At 35.2% G+C, this 22,005-nt stretch overlaps 2 protein-coding genes across 3 annotated transcripts in view; both read left to right on the top strand.

Annotated features, from left to right (window-relative positions):
- Nucleotides 1-13,106, top strand: part of acap3a (ArfGAP with coiled-coil, ankyrin repeat and PH domains 3a) — a 76,903-nt gene extending 63,797 nt beyond the window's left edge. For both annotated transcript variants that reach the window (XM_081385946.1, XM_081385945.1), the window contains 11 exons: nucleotides 2,144-2,213; nucleotides 2,327-2,421; nucleotides 2,506-2,723; nucleotides 2,959-3,060; nucleotides 3,960-4,052; nucleotides 4,155-4,375; nucleotides 4,525-4,634; nucleotides 5,908-6,018; nucleotides 7,366-7,427; nucleotides 12,168-12,270; nucleotides 12,451-13,106. In XM_081385946.1, coding sequence (XP_081242072.1) covers nucleotides 2,144-2,213; nucleotides 2,327-2,421; nucleotides 2,506-2,723; nucleotides 2,959-3,060; nucleotides 3,960-4,052; nucleotides 4,155-4,375; nucleotides 4,525-4,634; nucleotides 5,908-6,018; nucleotides 7,366-7,427; nucleotides 12,168-12,270; nucleotides 12,451-12,457 — 1,192 coding nt within the window. In that variant the 3' untranslated portion in view covers nucleotides 12,458-13,106. The remainder of the gene's footprint in view (nucleotides 1-2,143; nucleotides 2,214-2,326; nucleotides 2,422-2,505; nucleotides 2,724-2,958; nucleotides 3,061-3,959; nucleotides 4,053-4,154; nucleotides 4,376-4,524; nucleotides 4,635-5,907; nucleotides 6,019-7,365; nucleotides 7,428-12,167; nucleotides 12,271-12,450) is intronic.
- A 639-nt stretch (nucleotides 13,107-13,745) lies between these two features.
- On the top strand, nucleotides 13,746-20,727 carry ube2j2 (ubiquitin-conjugating enzyme E2, J2). The gene is made up of 7 exons (XM_081387223.1): nucleotides 13,746-14,317; nucleotides 14,793-14,923; nucleotides 16,217-16,257; nucleotides 16,353-16,455; nucleotides 17,028-17,166; nucleotides 18,953-19,033; nucleotides 19,133-20,727. Exons 2-7 carry the CDS (start codon nucleotides 14,793-14,795, stop codon nucleotides 19,415-19,417), a joined length of 780 nt encoding a protein of 259 aa, XP_081243349.1. The 5' UTR covers nucleotides 13,746-14,317; the 3' UTR covers nucleotides 19,418-20,727.
- Nucleotides 20,728-22,005: the final 1,278 nt, after the last annotated feature.

The following is a 22,005-nucleotide window of genomic DNA, read 5'->3' as shown; positions in this document are numbered from 1 at the left end:
TAATTGGATTAGGTCAGGTTTGATTCTCTGGTTAGTCCGACGCGAGCCAGTGAGGAGTGACAGTAGGGTTGACAGGACACAAGAGAAGGTCAGCGACTGCTGTTTCTTTCCTGTAGGCAGACAGCGCTAAATATAAAGGAAAATATTATTATTATTATTATTATTCATCCATTTCAATAAACAATTTTGTGTAAATTGCTAATACTGCTACTATTAACAATAATAATAATAATTATTATTATTATTATGAATATAATAATAAATAATAATAATTATTATTTTTCAACTCTCGCATAAATTGCCAATACTACTACTAATCATTATTATGAATATAATAATAATGAAACATTGTTAATAATAATAATTATATTATTCATTATTATTAATATTATTAACAATTTATTGTCGTAAAACAATTTTGCGTAAATTGCTAATAATAATACTACTATTATTACTACTACTACTAATTATTATTGTTAATATACTTCTACTACTACTAATAAAAATAATAATGATGAATTCATTATTATATTTTCAACTATTTCCATCGCAAAACAATTTTGCATAAATTTCTAATAATAATAATACTACTGCTAATACTACTAATTATTATTGTTAATTTACTTGTACTACTACTAATAATAATAATAAAACAATTTTTTAACCATTTCCACCACAAAACAAATTGCTACTAATGATAATTATTGTTAATATTAATGTTAATAACGCTATTATTATTATAATTAATATTAATGTTATTAATGCTCAGTTTCAAAAGTGCAAATAAAATCATGTTTTCCATAATATGGCCCATTTTAAGAGTTTATGAGATATATTAACCTCACATTTGAATATCAGATTGATACCTTTCTGGTTCAAAACATGAGATATACTGGCTGTTGATGCATGCAACCCTGTCTGGACTGTCTTATGAATATTCATGCTCTGAGCTCGCATCAGACGTTTGCTCCAGACAATGTGGCAAACCATCACACAATCTTCGCCCGTTCTAACTTGGTTGCCTGGAAACGCGCTGATCTGGTGGGCAGAACACACATTTGCATGACAGTGTGGGCCGTCCCGGTGCTGCTCTCCTCAGCTCGAGTGGGAAACATCTTGCTCGAATTGTTAGTGAATGGTGGGAGTTTGACGCCCTCGCAGAACTTCAGCACTCAGAAACTTTCTGTCAAGTAAACTTTGCAGTTAGAAACTAGCAGATATAGCTTTTTTTATAACCCTATTTAGATGATTATTTGTGTCCAATAACATATGCAAAACATATATTTATTTATAAATATATTTATATTTCATATAAAAATACAACATATTTTTAATTATTGTTTTATTTCTGCGTTTTGACACAATAATAAATAATCATTAAAATACAAGAAAAAAGGAATACAAATAATAAAGAATAATAATAATGATTATCATCATTGTTGTTCATGCAATTTATATGCAAAATTGTTTAATACTAATAGTAATGAATAACAACAATGATTTTTATCATCATCAGGAGCATTTATGTGGTTTTATGTATAAAAATGATAATAACCATAATTATAATCAATGTAATTTATGCTTAATTGTTGTTATAATAATAATAATAATAATAAATAATAATAATAATAACTGCTATCAATATTATCATCATTGTTATTTATGCAGTGTTATTTATGCAAAATTGTTTATTAATATAATGAATAATAGAAACAACAGCCATCATTATCATCATTATTTATGCAATGTTTTTTTTATAAAAAAAATAGTATTATTATTCAACCATTTCTATCACAAAACAATAATGAATAAGTAAAATTGCATAAATAATAACAACGATGAAGGTGATGATTGTTGTTGTTTATAAAATTGGTATTTATGCAAAGTTGTTTTGCAGTAAAAAATAACTGCAAATGCATTTTCATCTTTCGGCAAAGACAACCCCAAAGTGCAATGTGACAGGCATCCAAGATGGCGGATAGAACTGAGAGAAATTTGGTGAATGCTTTATATTTCATCCAGGAATGAAAAGAATAGACAACAGTTCATTCTAATTTAAATGTAACAGTATTTGTGTATAGGTGTTGTAACACAAACCACCAAAATTAATTTTTTCAACCAATGTTTTTCCTTCTTTTCACAGGAGTTTGGGAGTACACTGTTCAAAGGTCCGTTCTCTCACCCTGGACTCATGGGAACCGGAGTTACTGAAGGTCTGCTCAAATATCCAGATTGTTCTCCTCCTAATCTCTCTTGGATGACCTTTCACTGTGACATGAGCAAACATGCTCTGACAATAACTGCTGTCTGTTCTGTCGTAACACAGCTGATGTGTGAACTAGGAAACAGCATCATCAACCACATCTATGAGGGGAGCTGTGAAGAGCAGGGCCTGAAGAAACCGGGACCCAGCAGCTCCAGGTGAGGGACGAGGGACTTGGAAAAAAGTGGCTCTTTTTAGTCAGGCTGAATGTTGAATGTTCAGTTGCTGCCTCAATTTTTCAGGCAAGAAAAAGAGGCCTGGATCAAAGCGAAGTATGTGGAGAAGAAGTTCCTGAAGAAGATGATGAATGGCGAAGTTGTGGTTAACGGCGGGAGGAAATCCGAGCGCCGATGGAACACCAGGAAATGCAGGAGACATAACAGCGCCACCACCGTCCCCAAACCACACCGGAAATACAGACAGGACCCAGGCAGTGCTTCTCCTGCAACACTTTCCTCAGGTAATCAATACTTTTTTATTATTACTGACTGTTTAAGAAAGTACCATGGTTGTATCATGTTTTTTGACAATTTAGTGCTTGGTATTGTGTGAAGTGCTTTGGTGTATATACCATGGTACATGAAAATGGAAATCATTCAGTGTTATTGTATTACCGTCTGAGACCATCAGTGAACGATGGAATCGTCAGTTGATGTGTTAAATTGTAAGTTTACTTTTTATTTTATTTTTTTCAGCAACTGCTGCTCTGGAGAGAAAGTTCAGACGGGAATCCCTCTTTTGCCCAGATGAGTTGGACACTCTTTTCTCCTATTTTGACACTGGTTCTGGGCCTCGCAGTAAGTATTATATTCTGTCTAATGGAATTATACTCTCAACTTTTTGTTTGTTTTTTTCTTTGTTCAGTTTTTTGCTTTGTCTTGCATTTTAGCTTGCTTAGTTTTTTGTATGCTTTTATTGTTTTGTTTTGTTGCTTTGTTTTTTGCTAACTTTTGTTGCCTTGTGTTTTGTTTTGTTTTATTGTTTTGATTTTCTTTGTTTTGTGTTTACTTTTGATGTTTTGCCTTGCATTTTGATTTGCTTTGTTTATTGTTTACTTTTGAGGTTTTACTTTTGTTTTGTTCTTGCTTTGTTTTAATTTGCTTCATTTTTTGTATAATTTTGTTGTTTTGTTTTTTGTTTACTTTCGTTTTGTTTTAATTTTTGTATACTTTTGTTGTTTTGTGTTGTTTCGTTTTTGCTTTGATTTTTTTATTTGTACTTTTGTTGTTTTATAATTTGTTTTATTTTGCTTTGTTTTGCTGTGAATTCTACTTTGTTTACTTTAAACAATTTAAACTAATTTAAAGTTTTGTTTTTTGTTTTGTTTCTGCTTTTTAATTTGCTTCACTTTTTGTATACTTCTGTTATTTTGTTTTGCTTTGCTTTGTTTTTTGATTACTTTTATTTTCTATTTTGTTTTTGCTTTGCATTTTGCTTTGATTTATTATTTGATTTGTACTTTTGTTGTTTTATATTTAGTTTTGCTTTGCATTTTGTTTTGTAGTTTTTTCTTTTCTTTTGTTTTCTTTTCTTTTGCTTTGTGCTTTTCTTTTACACTTTTGCTTTGTTTCTTTGTTTTTGTGTGTAATTTTTTTATATCGTTGAATAACTGACGCATAGATTCATCATGTTTGCTGTCAGTGCTTGTTGGGCGTTATTGTAATGCGCCCGTGGTGGGCTTGTGTTGGTCCCGCAGGTCTGAGCAGTGACAGTGGGTTAGGTGGCAGTACTGACGGCAGCACTGACGTCTTGGTGTTTGAGTCTGTGGTGGACAGTGTCACAGAAGAGGGTGAGTCAACCACTGTGTGACATTGTTAACCAAGTCTTCATATTCCATACTGACTGTTGAAGCAGATGAACCGTGTTTTACATGTGTTTTTGTAATGTTCAGAGTGTGAGGTTTCTGAAGACTCAAGCAATGAGGCTGAACTTGAGCCGGAGGCGTCGGATCCAGAGGATTTGAGAGAACTGGACCCCGGGGCGTTACTCTATAAGGCCTGTCAGGCGCGCAATCTGCCCATCATGGCTGAAGCTCTGGCACATGGGGCTGACGTCAACTCGGTCAATGAGGAGGACGAGGGGAAAAGCCCCCTTATTCAGGCTGTGATTGGAGTGAGTCAGTCCAAAAATATCCAGATGCATTGCTTACACATATTAACAGTGATCTAAATAAGAAGTGAAGGTAACTTTAATGGCATGTTAAATAACCATGATCCATTTTGAGGTTTCAAAGCCCTAATCCGTTTTTTTTTAACATCCAGGGTTCCTTGATAGCCTGTGAGTTTCTGCTCCAAAATGCAGCAGATGTCAACCAAAGAGATCAGCGAGGGAGAGGCCCGCTGCATCACGCCACATATTTGGGTCATACTGGGTGAGGGCACTTCACTTGCTGTCTTAAGGCCCCGATACACTCATGCTCTTTTTCGTTCTTCGCTTACGGATAAAATGAAGTTAAAAAAAACGAGAGCAGAGATTTACTGTTAGCGAACATCCCACGCCACCCACACTGCTGAGAGCGGCGTTTAGATATGTAAATATGTGCTGCACGCTTTCCTCTCAATAACAAAATACACACAACAAAATAAAGAAAACAGCAAGCATGTTTTTTTATAAAGCTTGAGAAAAGCATCTGATCATAGCAACGTGGATATGTTTGCACGTGCTCTGCAATTCGGCACGTCACTTTATTTCTATAGCACTTTATACAATAGATTGCTTAAAATCAAGCAGTTGTCAGCTTGTCAGTGTCTCATTTCATCAGAAGTACAACTTCATTTTCTACTATAAAGCAGCTCTCCAGTGTGTTCATGTTTTCACTTGTGGACGTCTGACCTCGACAGAATGAACAGGAGAAATGAACCAGAAAAGATTTCTACGTGAAATAAGGCGGAGCCTCCGCGCACACATACTTATTACGTAATCGATGTGGACCAATGGTAGAACAAAGGCGTCTACCAGCCGTAGAAAACTTTTCCAGAAAGTTCGCTTTGGCAAGCTGTTTCGAACTCTTAAAATGAACTTCGTTTTGGCCTGATTTTTTTCTAAATTACGCATATCTCTTAAAAATAAAGGTTCTTTATCGGCATCACTGGTTCCAAAAAGAACGTTTAACATCCATGGAACCTTTCCACTGACTGCACAAATGTTGCTTTATAGTTGAAAAGGGTTCTTCAGATGATTCAAATGTTCTTCAGACTAAAAATGGTTATTTTAAGAACTGTCCACTGAAAGGTTCTTTGAGGAACCAAAATGGTTCTTCTATGGCATCACTTGGAAAATCCTGAGTGCACTATTCCCTCTATGAATCTATTTTACTTATTGGAACAACCAGAATACAGATTTTCCACAATACAAGTTTTACGTCATTTTTACTCAGTATCTGAATACCCGACATTCATGTCCTGTTCTGTGATGTCTTAAATGGCAGCATCATTATACTTTTAATACACACCATTGTACTGAATATATTTACCATATTCATGCACTGTGGTATTTACATGGTAAATATTTCAAAGAATACCATGGTTTTACCGTTAGGACATTTACATGGAATGATACATGGCTAAAAAAATGGTTTTGTCATGATAAGATGCTAAACTTTTCTGCAAGTGTATTTACTTGACCTTCTGCTGTTTTATTTCCAGTCAAGTGTGTTTGTTCCTGAAACGAGGAGCGACCCAGAACGATGGTGATGAGGATGGACAGGACCCGCTGAGCATAGCAGTTCAAGCTGCTAACGCTGACATAGTTACTCTGTAAGTTTATAAAGTTCCTATGTACCAGGATGTGCTTCTGTACGTTATACTCAGTACACTATTGGTCAAAAGTTTGGGGTCAGTAAGATTATTTTTGGTCACACTTTAGATTAGGGTCCAATTCTCACTATTAACTAACTATTAGCTAAGACTTTTACCTCGGTAAACTGTTACTGCTTATTAATAATTAGTAAGGTAGTTGTTCATTTTAGGTATTGGTAGGATTAATATGTAAATTTAGAATATGGTCATGCAGAATAAGGCATTAATATGTGCTTTATAAGTACTAATAAACAGCCAATATCATAGTAATATGTATGCTAGGGCCCTATGAAATCCATTTTATTTTTTCACCAAATTCCAGTTTATTTGTTCCCAATTTCCATTATTTATTTTTTTACTCCATTTTAATGGTTAAATTAAATTTTAGTAATTAAAAAGCATGTTTAATTAATTGAAAATATGAAACAATTTATTAAAAGTTTAACAAAAATTACATTTAGGGCCCTATGGAATACGTTTCTTTTTTTAAATTCATTTTTTTAAATGCATTATTAAATTTTTTAAATTTAATAATAAAAAGCATGTCTAATTAATTTAATTCATTAAAAACAACAATTTATTAATTTTAAATTCTAAAATTAATTTCTAAGAAAAGGTTTTTTTTTGTTTGTTTTTCAGAAATTCTGTTTCCATTTTTCTGGCAATCAATTTGTGCGGTTTAATATTCACAAACACTAGTCTATATCACAATTTGATTTAAGTATACTGACCTGATTATTATTTATTCATCAAATATTTTACTCATACTGCATATACTGCATTTTCCGCATTATACAGTAAATGCAGTTTTTATGACTGGATTCTGCGATTCCATCCACGTTTTCCGCATCTCGGAAATCATAGGGCCCTTAGCATGCTAATAAGCAACTAGTTAATAGTGAGAATTTGACCCTAAAAGGAAGAAAGAAATGAATACTTTTATTCAACATTAAATTGATCAAAAGTGACTGTAAAAAAAACATTTATAATGTTGCAAAATATTTTTATTTCAAATAAAAGTTCTTTTGAACTATATATTTGTCAAACAATCCTGAAAAAGTTAATCATGGTTTCCACAAAAATATTAAGCAGCACAACTGTTTTCAACATTGATAATAATATTTTACAGTTTTTACCGTATTTTTTGATCAAATAAATACAGCCTCGGTGAGCATAAAATTCTTTTGTTCAATAACATTAAAAAACTCTTACCAACCCCAAAGTTTTGAATGGTAGTGTATATAAGAAATTGAAATTCCAAATCAAACCTCTCTTTGTTTCTTCTCTCTGTTTCTCTCTGGACAGGTTACGTCTAGCACGTATGAACGAGGAGATGCGCGAGTCTGAGGGTCCGTTCGGTCAGCCAGGTCAATATTCTAGCAGCAGTCCCACAGAGCAGCAGTATAAGAAATGCATACAAGAGTTTATCTGTCTCAACATAGCAGAGTGCTAGATAGCCCAGCGCGGCGCTTTTCCCATCATTCCCAACAACACCTGCCATGTGTTTTTCTGTCCAGATTCCAGCTAAACCAGCTTCTGATGGGTTTAAATGGTTTCTAGCTGGTCAGAGTTGGTCAGTACCCGGTCCAAGCTGGCTTAGGTGGTTAATCAGGCCCAGTTTAACCTAGTAGACAATCCTGCTCAAACTGGTTCCAGCTGGTTCCACAACAGAACTTGTTAACCACTTCACATCACATTTCAAAGTTAGTCACATGATTGACTGGCCACCATAGTTCAGCCTAGCAAACAGTGGTGCTACTCATTTCAAGACAGTACCTGTGGGTTAGATAATTGTGGTGGCTTTGGTCAAATACCAGTTACACAAAGCTTTGCATCCAAAATCGCATACTCTCTTGAGTAGGGACTTGTTCTGAATAAGTAATTACTTCACGACCGCTAAAAAACGACATTCTATGTAGTATGGGTGTGTGTAGTTTCAATGTAATCCAGACTAACTACATTCGCCATGTTGTCATTATCATGTGACCTACCAGCGTCAGTCGCTTCACTGCCATTCACAAATCCTCTCCCGTGGCCTCATGGGATAGTAAAGTGTTCATCGTCTAATCTCACCGGAAGTCATCCGGGTACACATACTGTACTGTTTTTCGCCTACTATATAGTAGGGAAGTGTGCGATTTCGGATGCAGCCACAGACTATCGCACTTTCACTCATCACTTACACTTCAAACAGTATTATACAGTATGTTAAGCAGCGGTCTATCTATTCTAACAGTGTTTTAGAGGCATTTTGTACACATGGTTTAAACCGATCGGCCTCTTAAAAACTGTTTTGTGCTTGCAAACGCATGAGGGAGAGTGAGTGGGATCAAAAACTGTGATTATTATATGTCATAAATGTATAAAGTGTCTAATCTACTAACTGAAAACGTGATTTTGTCGACTTTAATGCCACTGTTATGCACTTTTTATTAACTCCACTGTCGTTTTTGTTTGCTTTTATGGTAGAAAATGCCTCAAATGGGATTTTTATGCTTTTACGAGTATCACCCAGAGCAATAGTGCAATGATACAATGTTTTTTTTGTTTTTTTTTGTATTGTGGTAACAGATTGTATTTTTGTAACTTCATATACTTGTGAATTTCACAGTTCACAACCAAACTCCAGTTCAGACACCAAAAACAAAATTGCCAATTTATTTACTGGGTTGTAAAATAAAAGAGTACAGATTAACAATACACTACCATTCAAAGGTTTGGGGTTAGTATGATTTCGTAATATTTTTGAAAAGAAGTCTTTAATGCTTATCAGGGCTTTATTTATTTGATGAAAAATACAGAAAAAAATGTAAAATTGTGAAATATTATTACAATTTAACATAACTGTTTTCTATTTTAATAAATTTTAAAATGTAATTTATTCCTGTGATGCAAAGCTGAATTTTCAGCATCATTACTCCAGTCTTCAGTGTCACATGATCCTTCAGAAATCATTCTAATATGCTGATTTGCTGCTCAAGAAACATTTCTTATTATTATCAGTGTTGAAAACAGTTGTGCTGCTTCATATTTTTAGGGAAACATACTTTTTTCAAGATTCTTTGGATATAATGTTCAAAAAAACGGCATTTAGAAATCTTTTGTAACATAATAATGCCTTAAATCTTACTGACCCCAAACTTTTGAGCAGTAGCGTATGTTATTGTATAATGCAGTAGTTTTATTTGTGTTTGTTAATCTTCAGTGCATTGATTGCTGTTGCTCTGGTCTGTTTGGTTTCCTGCTGCTTTCTGCCCTTCATGAATCTGTGTGAATGAAATCTCATAATACGCTCTCAATTTCCAAACTGCTTTATAATGGAGTGGATACTATAAAGCATGAGCATATCTAAATATTGGATGACATTGTAAGCGAGTTAACGTGTGATGTCATGTATATTTATTCCCGGCAGTCCTAACTATATTCATGAGACGTGTTCTCATGGTGTGTTTTGATTATGTAAACTCGGATGTGTACCATCACTTTAACTCAAAATCTCAACCAAAGACCACATGTTAGTGTATAAGGACTTTTCCCAAAGCAATCAAAAACATAGCACTTGTTGGGAGAAAATTCATTTGTAAATGTGTTATTTGTAGTTTGTGAACAGGCTAGATTACTGTAAAGTTGTTCCCCGAAATGTACCGAGTGAAAGGTCAATGGTTGGTGTGTCGTCTTCGTCTCGCTGGCCAATGAAATCGTAGCACTTTCTGTTTATCGTTTTGTGAATATCGAATCAGTATGACTCCTGAAGCAGCGAAAAACTGAACAACCAAAAGCATAATTTTATTAAAAGTAAATAAAATAATGCACCAATACCATATAAAAAGACTGATTTCTAGATGGTGGCTGTAGCACATAACCTCTTCTACTGCTTGCTTTCATATTTCTGCTTTTTTTTTTTCATGTCGGTGTCATGCTGCGATTTTTGTAAAAAAAAAAAAAAAAATGTCTGAATATTGTATAACTGAAGATTCTTGTGTAAATTAGAACCTCTGCAACTTCTTTTTTTTCTTTTGCTCTTTTTTTGCTTTCTGCCCTTTTATCTGTCATTTCCTTCTAAACCGAAAAGAATCATGACAATAAATGAAACGTGAATGAAGTACTAACTGCTTGTGCTTGGCTTTTCTTCTTCTGCCTCTTTCTTCTGTCTGCTGAGTTATTACACAACTGTCTGCATTAACGCAACTCACTCATCAACCCAAGTTTGCTGCTGTAAGGTTTTGAGGAAATTACTTTTTTCCTCTTGGATCTTGTGTGATTTTTTTTTTTTTGAACCCTCAAGATTTGTTCTTATGTTTGGGGCCTTAGAGACCCTGAAAATTTACATGCAAAAATAATCATAATATTTTGTTAAATTAACATTTTCTGCACAGAAAAAAATTATTACTTTTGATTATCAATGTTGAAAATGGTTGTGCTGCTTAATTTTGTGGAAATGTTTTTTTTTTTTTTTTTTAAAGCAAAGCATTTATTTAAAAAAAAATTTTTTAACAATGTAAAAGTCTGTTACTGTAAGTTTTGATCAATTAAATGCATCCTTGCATTAAAAAAAATCATTAATTATTAATTTAAAAAAATCTTTATGATCCCAAAATCTTAAAATAACTCGTACCTCAGTTTATAAAAACAAAAAAGGCAACAAACTTGTTGACAGAAATGCAGATGACATGGTTGTCCCATAGACTTCTATTATAAGTTTACAAAATTCAACAGAACCCAACTTCTTTTTAAACAGAAATATCTCTTTAAATGGTTCTCCTGCAAACACTAGTCAGTACGCATGAGTAGCCGTCCTGGGAAGACAGGGACAGTCTCCTCGTTGTAAATCAAGCATGTGAAATTCACACAGTTTGGCAGTGTGTTCAAACCCACCCCTTTGTCCCCTCTAAAGTTTCAGTTGTTGTCATGGTTATAAGACGATACAAAGACCCTATATGGCACAAAGATCTGGAGAAGGTTCATTTTGATGGGGTGCTTTACAGTGTCGTTTCTGTCCCTTAATTCTAAAGTGCATTAAAATGTGCTGAAAACACTTATTGTAATAGACTTATTCGCCTTGCTTACTTTGCCTGCTTTTGCATTACACTAAACTTCTAAGTTAAGATAACTATTGCTATAAGCTTGTTTCCACCACAGAATTAAAAAAAAGGTAATTGTGACTTTTTATCTCACAGTTCTGACTTTTTTCACGCAATTACGAGTTTATATCTCACAATTCTTCGAAAAAAAGTCTGAATTTCGAGTTTATATCTTGCAAATCTGACTATATTTCTCACAATTCTGAGTTTATAATTCGCAATTCTGACTTTTTTATAACTCAACACTGATGTCTATGATAGCGATCAAAATAGAGCAAATCCCCTTTTGAAAATAACATGGCACTTCAAATAATGATCGTATTGATTACATCATTACACCAGTAGGTGGCGACAAGTGACTGTAAAAAAATTATTTGTCATTGAATCGTTCATTCAAGAGATTCGTTCAAAAACGCTGATTCATCCAGTAATAAAACCAGCGAAGTACTTGTAGCTGTGACCGGTACTTCTTGTGAAGCATACATTGTTGTAATTCCCTAATGACTTTGGAATGTAATGGTTACTTTGCTGAAATGAGGCAGACTCTATGACTTACACGGCCAACAAATCTTCGAAATGAGACACAGCTTGTGAGTGACTCATTGAATCATTCATTCAAGAGATTTGTTCAAAAACGCTGATTCGTCCAGTAATGAAACAAGTGGAGTCTTCATGAGTGAGTCATTGAATCATTTATTCAAACCAATAAAAAAAAATCCATTCTAATTAATTAAACATTTTCAAAAAGACTGCAGCAATTAATATTTTGTCAGAATCTCTAGTAAATTAAATGTAAAAAATCATGATTCTCAATTTATCGTGCTGCTCTACTTGCAAATCAGACTTTTTTAACCGAATTGTGAGATATCAATTCGTAATTGCAAGTTATAAAGTCCAAACTCGCAATTGTGAGATTAAAAAGTCACAATTTTCTTTTTTGTTGCGTGACTTTCGTTCCGTTCACATTACAGCTGCATTTTAGGAGTTTTGTATAGTCAAAATTAACTGTGTTTGCTCCCGTTTTAGGTGACACCACTTACCTGGATATTTTCCGGGAGTTTTCCCATATGGCATCCCACAATCCTGAGAAGCTGAAGCGGAGGAGCGTTCACTTCCGTCACTCCTTCAGGTGAAATCCGTTGGGTAATCTGTTAGATAAATGCAAATATTGCTTTATAACACACACACACACACACACACACACACACACACACACACACACACACACACACACACACACACACACACATACACACATACACACACACACACATATAACTTAAATATATTTCTTCTTAATCTCTTCTAGAGTATGAACGATCAACCCTGTCAAACTTTGGACACCAAACAAGCTGGAGCAGAAGACACTTTGATTAGCTGATATAATAAGTGTGATGGAGATGAGCGTGAAGGACTTGAAACAAAAATTGTGGTCGTGTTGAATGTTTTTAATGATTTTAATTATATTTTTTGTAGCTTTATGGGGGTCAGCTGGACTTAACCCCCAATGTTTTGTGTTTGTTTTCTTCATTTGCATTCTCCTTTTTTTTAGCCATAGACAGTAACAGACATCCAAACATCTACAATTTATGGTTACCCGTCTGTTAAAACATATAATCAAAAGATCATGCATGAATTCTTTCCCATTTTACATTTCATCTCAGTACTCTTTCAAGCATCACTATTACCCTCTATTATAAAACATATCCAGCACTGATTTTTCTTTTTCCTCTTTTTGAAATAATAAGGAAGTTGTTTTTGGAGAATCTGCAGTGATTTTGTCTGTTGCTGTAGTGATGAATGTACTGTTTTGTATTGACTATGCTGGTGTAGTCTATATATTTTATCTGTACAGCCACTATAAATCATTTGCAGATATTGTATATTGTCTTTTTAGATGCAAATTGATAATATAAAATGATGGTATTTTGTAAAAATACAAAAAGTGGTAAATAAATATCTCTAAAAAAAATGTTTCCTCCTCCAAAATTGTGATTTAAAATTATGATTTAGCTGTACATTAATCTGGGTTATTTACGCATAGTGTATGAAAAGTAAGGTAAAGGTGATGCATTAGGTATATGTTTTGGCCACAGTATATTTTACTACCAAAAAAAAAAAAGAAAGTTATTAGCCTACAATTCTTTCCCCCCACACAATTGCATGTATTTCTGATGAAGACAAAAATAAGTTAGGACATTAAGAAGGACAGGAATCAGGACAAAACAGCCTTTCAGAGTGACCTTACATTTGTGCGTCCACAAGAAGTGGACATTGAGAATCGAGATTTCATCCATCCCGGACGATTGAATTGGTCTTATGAGCCAGTTCTTTAGCGAATATAAAACATTCAGTGCGACTCGCAAACGAATGACTCTTGTGAACCGATTCTTTATAGTGAGTTCAAAAGGACCATATAAAAAAAACCTGTAATATTGAGTCAGTCAATACATATAAAAACACAAACCAACACATTCTCACATGTGAAAGGTCATCCCATTTCTTTGGGAATTTTAATCTCTGCGGTTTAACAACGAGAAGCTGCGCAATGTTGTGGCATCAATAATCATTATTCTTAATTTGAGTGACGACACGCTGACCGTTCCAAGATGGCGAGCGCACCGACGTGTCTGGAGCGGTTGATTGTGGATTCTTGCGATTGTGGACAAATGACTCTTACGAGTCGGTTCTTTAGACCTATATCAATGACTGCTTATATATGTTCATATGACAACGATACACATTTTGTATAAATAATGTGATAATAACTAATTATACTAGACACTAATAATTAATTCATTATTTTTAAAACAATTCATAAAAAAAAAATCCCGTCGTTAAAATCCTTACAATTCCCATCAATACTCCTAAAACGCATTTCTTTTTCATGTGTGTGCAACCCGCTCAGTTTTGTGTCAGTTTACGTCAGACATTTATTTTGAAAAGCAACCGAATGCTTTTCAGAACTTTTATTTTGTCATTTCACATCATCACTTCCTTGTGTTGCGGTAGCCATATTGGCATGGGGGATAGATGACAATTTCACCTTAGCCGAAGAGCTACATTTTTGTTATTTTTTGAAAGTTTATCAAGTGCGTATTCACTCTGAACCAAAGGGATATTAATATATCACCACAATTTGACCCTGGTCGATCCCGTGGAGGGCGTTGAAAGAGGTGAGACGAAACCGTTAAAAATCCCCTTTCAGTGTCTAAGGCTGTGTTTTAAAGCCTAGCGAACTATCTAACGTTACTTATCTATTTACACCTATCTTTCGCTGTTATTGTCTTATTTTGTCTACAGTTGCTGACAATAAAGGTGTTAACCGCTCTATAAACATACGCTTCCACGTTGTTCTAAAAAGCACAACAGTTTGGTCATTATTTGCTTAAATGTCTGACGTTGTGTATTTAATTTTGTAACGTTAAGTTACAGTTTAGTGTATTGAGAAGACGATGTAAGATTGTTCTTTCAGTCTGTGTCAAGCTGCTTCCTTATTGACAATCGTAACAACATGATTGCAGTTAATGTCAACAAACGTGATCTGAATAGCGTTGATTATTTAGCATATTCTGTTGTTTCATATTAGTGTATTCTATGAAGAATAGGAAGTGTTCATTGTGTAACTGAGAGAACCATGTGATTTCACAGATGAGCAACAACTTAAACAAGAGGGCCCCAACAACAGCAACACAGCGGTTAAAACAGGACTACCTCCGCATCAAGAAAGATCCAGTTCCGTATATCTGTGCTGAACCTCTGCCCTCCAACATCTTGGAATGGTACTTTTGATTTCCTCTAAAACGTATAGATAGATAGATAGATAGATAGATAGATAGATAGATAGATAGATAGATAGATAGACTTCCTGTTTTTTTTATTGCATAGTGATTTGAGTTTGGAAATGTCAACTTTGACTCTTAATTCTTAAAGTTCCCCCTGTTACACGTTTTCAAATATTACCTTTCATGTAGTGTGTAATATAGCTGTTTGTGAATGCAATGTAAAACATAATATATTGTATTTTATATAATACAATATAAAAAAAATCTTTATTGAGCAAACCCATTAGTTTGCTGTAATAGTGTGCATATAGGTAGTATGAATGAAATTTGCACGTACTACATCCGCCATGTTGTTGTTCACAAGTGATAAATAAAGTTATTGTCACCTAAAAGAAAGATCTGATTCTGAACTGTCTGAAACGAGTCGTCAGTAATTAGTCTTACTTCCTGCACAAACCTACATAGGTTGGTAACAAATTTGCATAATGCCACCAGCCTATTGTCTTCATTGGCTGCTCGCGAACAACGTCTACTTTGCCCCGCCCTCAAACGCTGTAGTTGTAGCTAAGGCCTGGAAGAGTTTAGTTTGTGTGTCGAAATGTCAAGAAGACGCTTTTTTCTGCACTGCAAAACCATATCCATAGACCAATCGCAACAGACCAATCTGACCAATTAGAGCAGAGTCAGAGTTAGAGAAACTGAATCATTTATCGAACCGTGTCAGACACTGTGAGAAAAGAGGAGATGCTGCAATGTATATTATGGGAAAATTAAAGTGTTTTTTGGCCTTGGATGCATGTAAACCTGTTGTATGAGACCTCAAGGCAAAATTAGGAACCTTTAAAATAGCATAATTGGGACACTTCCTTTATAATCGGGTTTATAATTTCCATTGTATTGAGCAGAATGTTCATTCTGCATCCATACGATGAAAGTGAATGGAGACGGGTGCTTATGAGGTCTTGAAAGTACACAAAAAAAAAACACCATGAAAAGTGGTCTATATGAATCAAAACAATACATTCCAGGTCTTATGAAGCTGCATGATAGCTTTCTGTGAGGATTCAGACAGGAATGTGAGTGCACTACCTATATGGGCTATTTTTATGGTGCTTATTTGTCCTTTTTGAAGCTTGATAGTTGAATATCTGTCACTGTGCTTTTGCTGCATGGAAAAAGTTTAACTGAAAGCAACTTGGACTGACATATCCTAATCCATTATTTTGTCTCAAGATGCACATCAGTAATTTTTTTTTTTTAGATACTATCACATGTTTCCTTCTCTTTCAGGCATTATCTAGTACGTGGCCCTGAGAAAACTCCGTATGAAGGTGATTTCCCTCTGTAATTTCACATTAGTGCTTCCCTTTGTAAACTGCTTTGTGCAATATCTGCTTCATTTTGACTTGTCTTTTGTTTTTCGTAGGTGGTTACTATCATGGCAAACTGATTTTCCCAAGGGAATTTCCCTTTAAACCACCGAGCATATACATGATCACACCCAACGGCAGATTTAAATGTAATACAAGGTAAAGAAAATGTTATCTTTTCAAACTCAGTCTTTCTTTTTCTAAATGTAGGCCCTTACTAAGGGCATTACACAATCCTTGAGTGCCTTATTTCTGCTATGAAATGTTTACAATATAAAAAAATAAGTCTTTATTGAGCAAACTCATGAGTTTGCTATAAATAGTGAGCATATAGGTAGCATGAATGAAATTTGGATGTAGCCTACTAAATCCGCCATGTTGTTGTTACTGTCACGTGATCTACCAGCGTCAGTTGCATCTCTTCACTTCCATTCATAAATGGTGGCCTCATGGGATTGTGAAGTGTCCATCAAACGTGTGCTTCAGAATCTCGCTGGTACTAGTAGGTGTCATCTGTGGACTTTTTGCCTACTGTATTTGCATACTATATATTCGGACATACTACTCTATTGGCGTACTGTCATATACTGAAGTATATGATTTCGGACGCAGCGATAGATTTCATATTTTGAAATCTCAAAAGATTTTCAAGTCTTTCTTGTACGCTCGAATCAGAAGAACAATACAATTCCTGCATAATGACTAGCTTTCGCTCTCTCTTTCTCTTTCAGGTTGTGTCTTTCCATCACAGATTTTCACCCTGACACGTGGAACCCTGCGTGGTCTGTATCCACCATCTTAACCGGCCTCCTGAGCTTCATGGTTGAAAAAGGCCCGACTCTCGGCAGCATCGAAACCTCTGACTTCACAGTGAGTGTCACGCTGATTTAAAGTGAACATTGAAATGCTTTAAGCTGTGTTTCTTCTCAATGTTTTTTATTTTTATTAAAGGAATAATTCATAGACTGCGTAAACCCAGCCTGATCTGCCGGCGATTTGATTTCGCCCTGCAGCTCAGGCTGGAAACCTGTACATTTATCTCTGCTGCTTCCTTTACAAATTTGCGGGAACCGATCACAAACTGGCTTATCCACCTGGCACGCTATTGGCGGGTTTGGTCCAATACAATTCCAGAGCCGTTACGGCTCTGTCCAATTCCTTTTAACCTCTCGAGGATGCTCAATGGCTTCTTTTTAGCAAATAAATTGCTCGAGTGGGTGTAAATACCACTAACTTTCATGGATTTTTTTTGCATAACCTGCAAAAATCGCTCTATTCCATTGCTGCTTCTGCAAATCGCTGATCAACACGTTTGGTTACACATTTCCTGCCTGGAGTTTGCACGTAGCTCTGCAAAGTACGTCACCCGGATCGTTGGTCTGATTGGTTGAAGGACTATCCAATTGCGTACAGAGTCATTTGAACTATGCCCGTTGATCACGCCTCTTGTGCAGTAGAAAATACAGAGCAGACTCCCCAGACCAATGTTCAATCTTAAAAGATTGAGCTTGGTCTAGTGATAGCCAGACTAAATAATTCACCCAAGTGAATAAATAATTTAGGGCTGCCCCCTTACAGTTGACTAATAGAGGCTTAGTTGACCAAAAATGTTATTAGTCGGTAAGTCGCAGAAAAAAACAAAACTGGTGGCGAAATCACGCAGTCCGTGAGGGATAGACAGTTAAACGGCAGGTTCTTGTGGTAAATACAGTATGTCGGGCAGGAAATCCAAACGTTCGCATATCATCCATCTACCTCAAATATGGCTTATCATTTGAAACATGTAAGTAGTAGCAACTTTACATGGCCGCTCGCTCTAATGTTAACCTAGATTAATGTGCACTATTATAATGCGCTTATCCAAGTGTTTGTGTGGAGAACGCGTTTACTGCATGACTACAGGCGCTGGCACGATCACTTGTACTTAATTTAAAATACCCCATCATTTTTGGTCTTACATCAGAGTAGCCTAATACATCATTTGATACTGACTCATTTTATTTGTGTGCACTCACAATAACAACTAAAGGTGTTCCTTTGTAAAATAAAGAAAACAAACAGGATGCACCTTCTGCTGTCTCTGTCTCTGTGAATGGAAGCTTTTCTTTTGTGTTTTTTGTGTACAGACAACAATATTGTCAAAACAATTCCCTTTCACATGGATCTGCTAAAATGACTGTATTTGCTGCCAGGCCAGTAGTTGGTGCCGGAGTTTGTAAAGAAACACTGAAAACGCAGTAATCATGTAAATGAATGGCCAAAACGCATGTAAAGTTTTCTGTTTTTAGTTGACAACAATGTTGTGTAAATGGCTCCTAATGTGCAAATCAGTCAAATCCTGTAACGTGACTTTTGTTATATGCTGTCTACTGCAAGATGTGCTTGATATTAAAAAGAGATATTAAAAGTGTAAAAGAGAACTTGTGCTGTTCCCCGGGTGCTGGACACTTTTAAGTGGCATTTTTGTAAGGCTGGAGTTGATTTTTATCCATCAGAAATTGTTTGGATATACAAAAGTGGGCATTGCATTCAGGATTTGTGAAATAATTCAAAATGGTAATTTTATTTTAATTTGAAAATGTTCTTGAAATGTGCACAAACACAAGTTAACAAGATCAGTTTTAATGCCGTGTTTGTTTGAATGTGTTCCCTGCAGAAAAGACAGTTGGCCTCCCAGAGTCTTGCATTCAACATCAAGGACAAAGTCTTCTGTGAACTGTTTCCAGATGTTGTTGAAGTAAGTGCCAGACTTCCTCACAGATGTATGCATGTGCGGTAAGCACATTATTTCAACAAATGTATTAATACTTGATCCCGTTCGCCCCCCGTGAAACAGGAGATCAAGCAGAAGCAGCGTATGCAGGAAGAGCTCAGGTCTCGCTCACAGGCGCTGCCCCTCCCTGACGTGGTGCCGGATGGCGAAGCCCATCACGCTCAAAACGGCCACCTGCCCCTGAACGGGCACCTGCCCCCAGGGGCGGCACACCCGCCCGACCTCCAGCAGGTCAACCGTAACCATGGACTCCTGGGTGGAGCGCTCGCTAATTTGTTCGTCATTGTAGGCTTCGCCGCTTTCGCCTACACGGTCAAGTATGTTCTGCGGAGCATCGCGCAGGAATGAATCGCCCAATGAGAACCATCGACAGGACAGATGAAAGGCTGGTGCTGTTCTCACGACCAAATAAAACGAAGCAGTGTCCTGTTAATGAAATTGAGAGCTTGGTGATTTCCTCCATAGTGGTGACAACCAGATCTCGTGTAACACGGCCACTTAAAGGTCAAGGTCACATGAACGGATGGCTTTATTAATATGTAAGGAAATAAAAAAAAAAAAAAAAAAAAGCAAATTTTCTACCTTACACAGTTCCCAAAGGAAGCCAACTTCATGTGACCATGAAATTAGCCAGAGTGGGCTTTTTTTTTTTAAAGGCCTGAATCAGCATTTGTTGTTTTACATGTTTCTCATTGATCTGTAAGATTTTAAAATCTGCGCATATAGTATGCTGGGTTTTTATGTGGAAGATTAAAAGAGAAAAAAAAGTCAGAACATTCCTCAAAAACGAAAGGAAAAAAGCAGTTCTGATGCGTGTTGCACCACTTATTGCTGTGACGAAAATCCCAGAGTATTTTATGTAATGGAAATGGCTCGACTGTAAACATGCTTAACCGATGGAAACTTGTTCTTAAATGCATTTGTGCTCGCTTGCGCTACGCCAACCGTAACAACAAGTTAGGCCGGGAGAGAAGCGGTGTGAACTGAATTATTTGTCCTCTGTTCGTCTGTGATGCGGCGCTCCAAGTGTACATTAACTTTCTTTCAGAGGGGAGTCACCGTCGGCTGAGAGAAAAGTATACGAACTCATTTTTTTAGGCCATGCAACACTATAAATTGTTTTTGTGCAATATGTAGGATTGTCAGCACTACTTGGCTTTCACGATACACAGCACTTCTTTTGTTTCCAAGGGTTGTGATTTTATGCAATAATTCTTAATAAATTGAAAAATCCATTTAATTCTTGTTATAAACACAGGCAGGTGCATATGCATTCAATTCTTACATTTCCTGTTATACTGTAAGATCTTTGGTTGTTTTTATTAGGAAAAGTACCTCGGGTTGCACAAGTAATTCACAATGAAGACTTGCTAGTCAAAGTCTGGTTTGCTGAGACCTACCTGCACGGCAAAACATCTCTTTCTGGGTCAGAACGGTCGTGCCGCTGCTCATTCTGACTCGGGAGGGAAGTAATACTCTTTATTGTACCGGAATGTTCTGGTCTCCCCCAATTCAAGTGTTCTGAAGTCCCGATAGTAGCAGTAATACGTTTTTCAGCACCTCCATGGACACTGTTGATCAATATCCTTTCCTTTAGAGGGGTGTGTAATCCGAGATAGTCATGTTGTGTTTACATTTTGAATAAATAATATTCTATTAAAGAAAGAGTTTGTTCATTTGTGATTCAACTCCACTTCTTGCATTGTTGCTTTTGACGAAATATGCAATGTCAGCTGTAAACATATTCAGATGCTGCGCTGAAGTTAAAATACTCTTCGAAAACACTTCTTAACCTCGTGCCATGTTATTTTACAAATTACAGGCATGTTATTTACAATCACTAAGATGAAATTGCATTTGAATACTCCCAAGTCCCTTAAAATATTAGCACATGGATATTTGTATACATGCAAATGCCAATGATCTATTCTCGGTTATGTAATCACTTTTGGTATGTATAATATACCATTGAGTGCAGCAGATACAGCAAAGTTCTTCAAAAAAAATTATTTGAATATATATATATATATATATATATATATATATATATATATATATATATATATATATATATATATATATATATATTAGGGCTGTCAAACAATTAATCGCATCCAAAATAAAAGTTTGTGTTTACACAATATATGTGTGTGTATGGAGTATAATTATTTTCTATATATAAATACACACACATGCATATATATTTAAGAAAAATGTGTTATTCATATATAAAATATTTTTATATAATATAAATTATATATAATATAAATATATATACACAGTATATACATGCAAATATTTCTTAAATATATACATGCATGTGTGTGTATTTATATATAGAAAATAATTATACACCGTACACACACATATATTATGTAAAAACAAACTTTTATTTTGGTTGCGATTAATCGCGATTAATCGTTTGACAGCCCTAATATATATATACACACACACATACAGTACCGGTCAAGATTTTGGAAACTACTATTTTTAATGTTTTTGAAAGAAGTCTCTTATTCTCATCCAGCTTGTATTTATTTGATCAAAAATACTGGAAAAAAAACTAATATTGTGATATATTATTACAATTTAAAATAATAATGGTTTTCTGTTTTAATACATTTTTAAATATAATTATTCCTGTGATCAAAGCTGAATTTTCAGCATCATTACTCCAGTCTTCAGTGTCACATGAGCCTTCAGAAATCATTCTAATATGTTGATTTGATACTCGGTTATTATCAATGTTGGAAAGTTGTGCTGCTGAATATGTTTTGGAACCTGTGATACTTTTTTCAGGATTCATTGATGAATAAAAAGTTTAAAAGAACAGCATTTAAATAGAAATCTTTTTATTTAATATAAATCTTTACTATTACTTTTTATCAATTTAACACATTCTTGCTGAATAAAAGTATTAATTTCTTTCAAAAAAA

The sequence above is a fragment of the Scardinius erythrophthalmus genome (assembly GCF_964197995.2).
Source record: "Scardinius erythrophthalmus genome assembly, chromosome: 15".
Lineage (NCBI taxonomy): Eukaryota > Metazoa > Chordata > Actinopteri > Cypriniformes > Leuciscidae > Scardinius > Scardinius erythrophthalmus.
This window is presented reverse-complemented; position numbering and strand designations above follow the sequence as displayed.

Bases quoted from the DNA above. Each gene is read 5' to 3' on its own strand.
- ube2j2 (XM_081387223.1), top strand. From the start codon at position 14,793: ATGAGCAACAACTTAAACAAGAGGGCCCCAACAACAGCAACACAGCGG. The intron at 17,167-18,952 runs GTGAGTGTCACG...TGTTCCCTGCAG, and splicing joins TCGAAACCTCTGACTTCACA to AAAAGACAGTTGGCCTCCCA. The intron at 19,034-19,132 runs GTAAGTGCCAGA...CCCGTGAAACAG, and splicing joins TGTTTCCAGATGTTGTTGAA to GAGATCAAGCAGAAGCAGCG.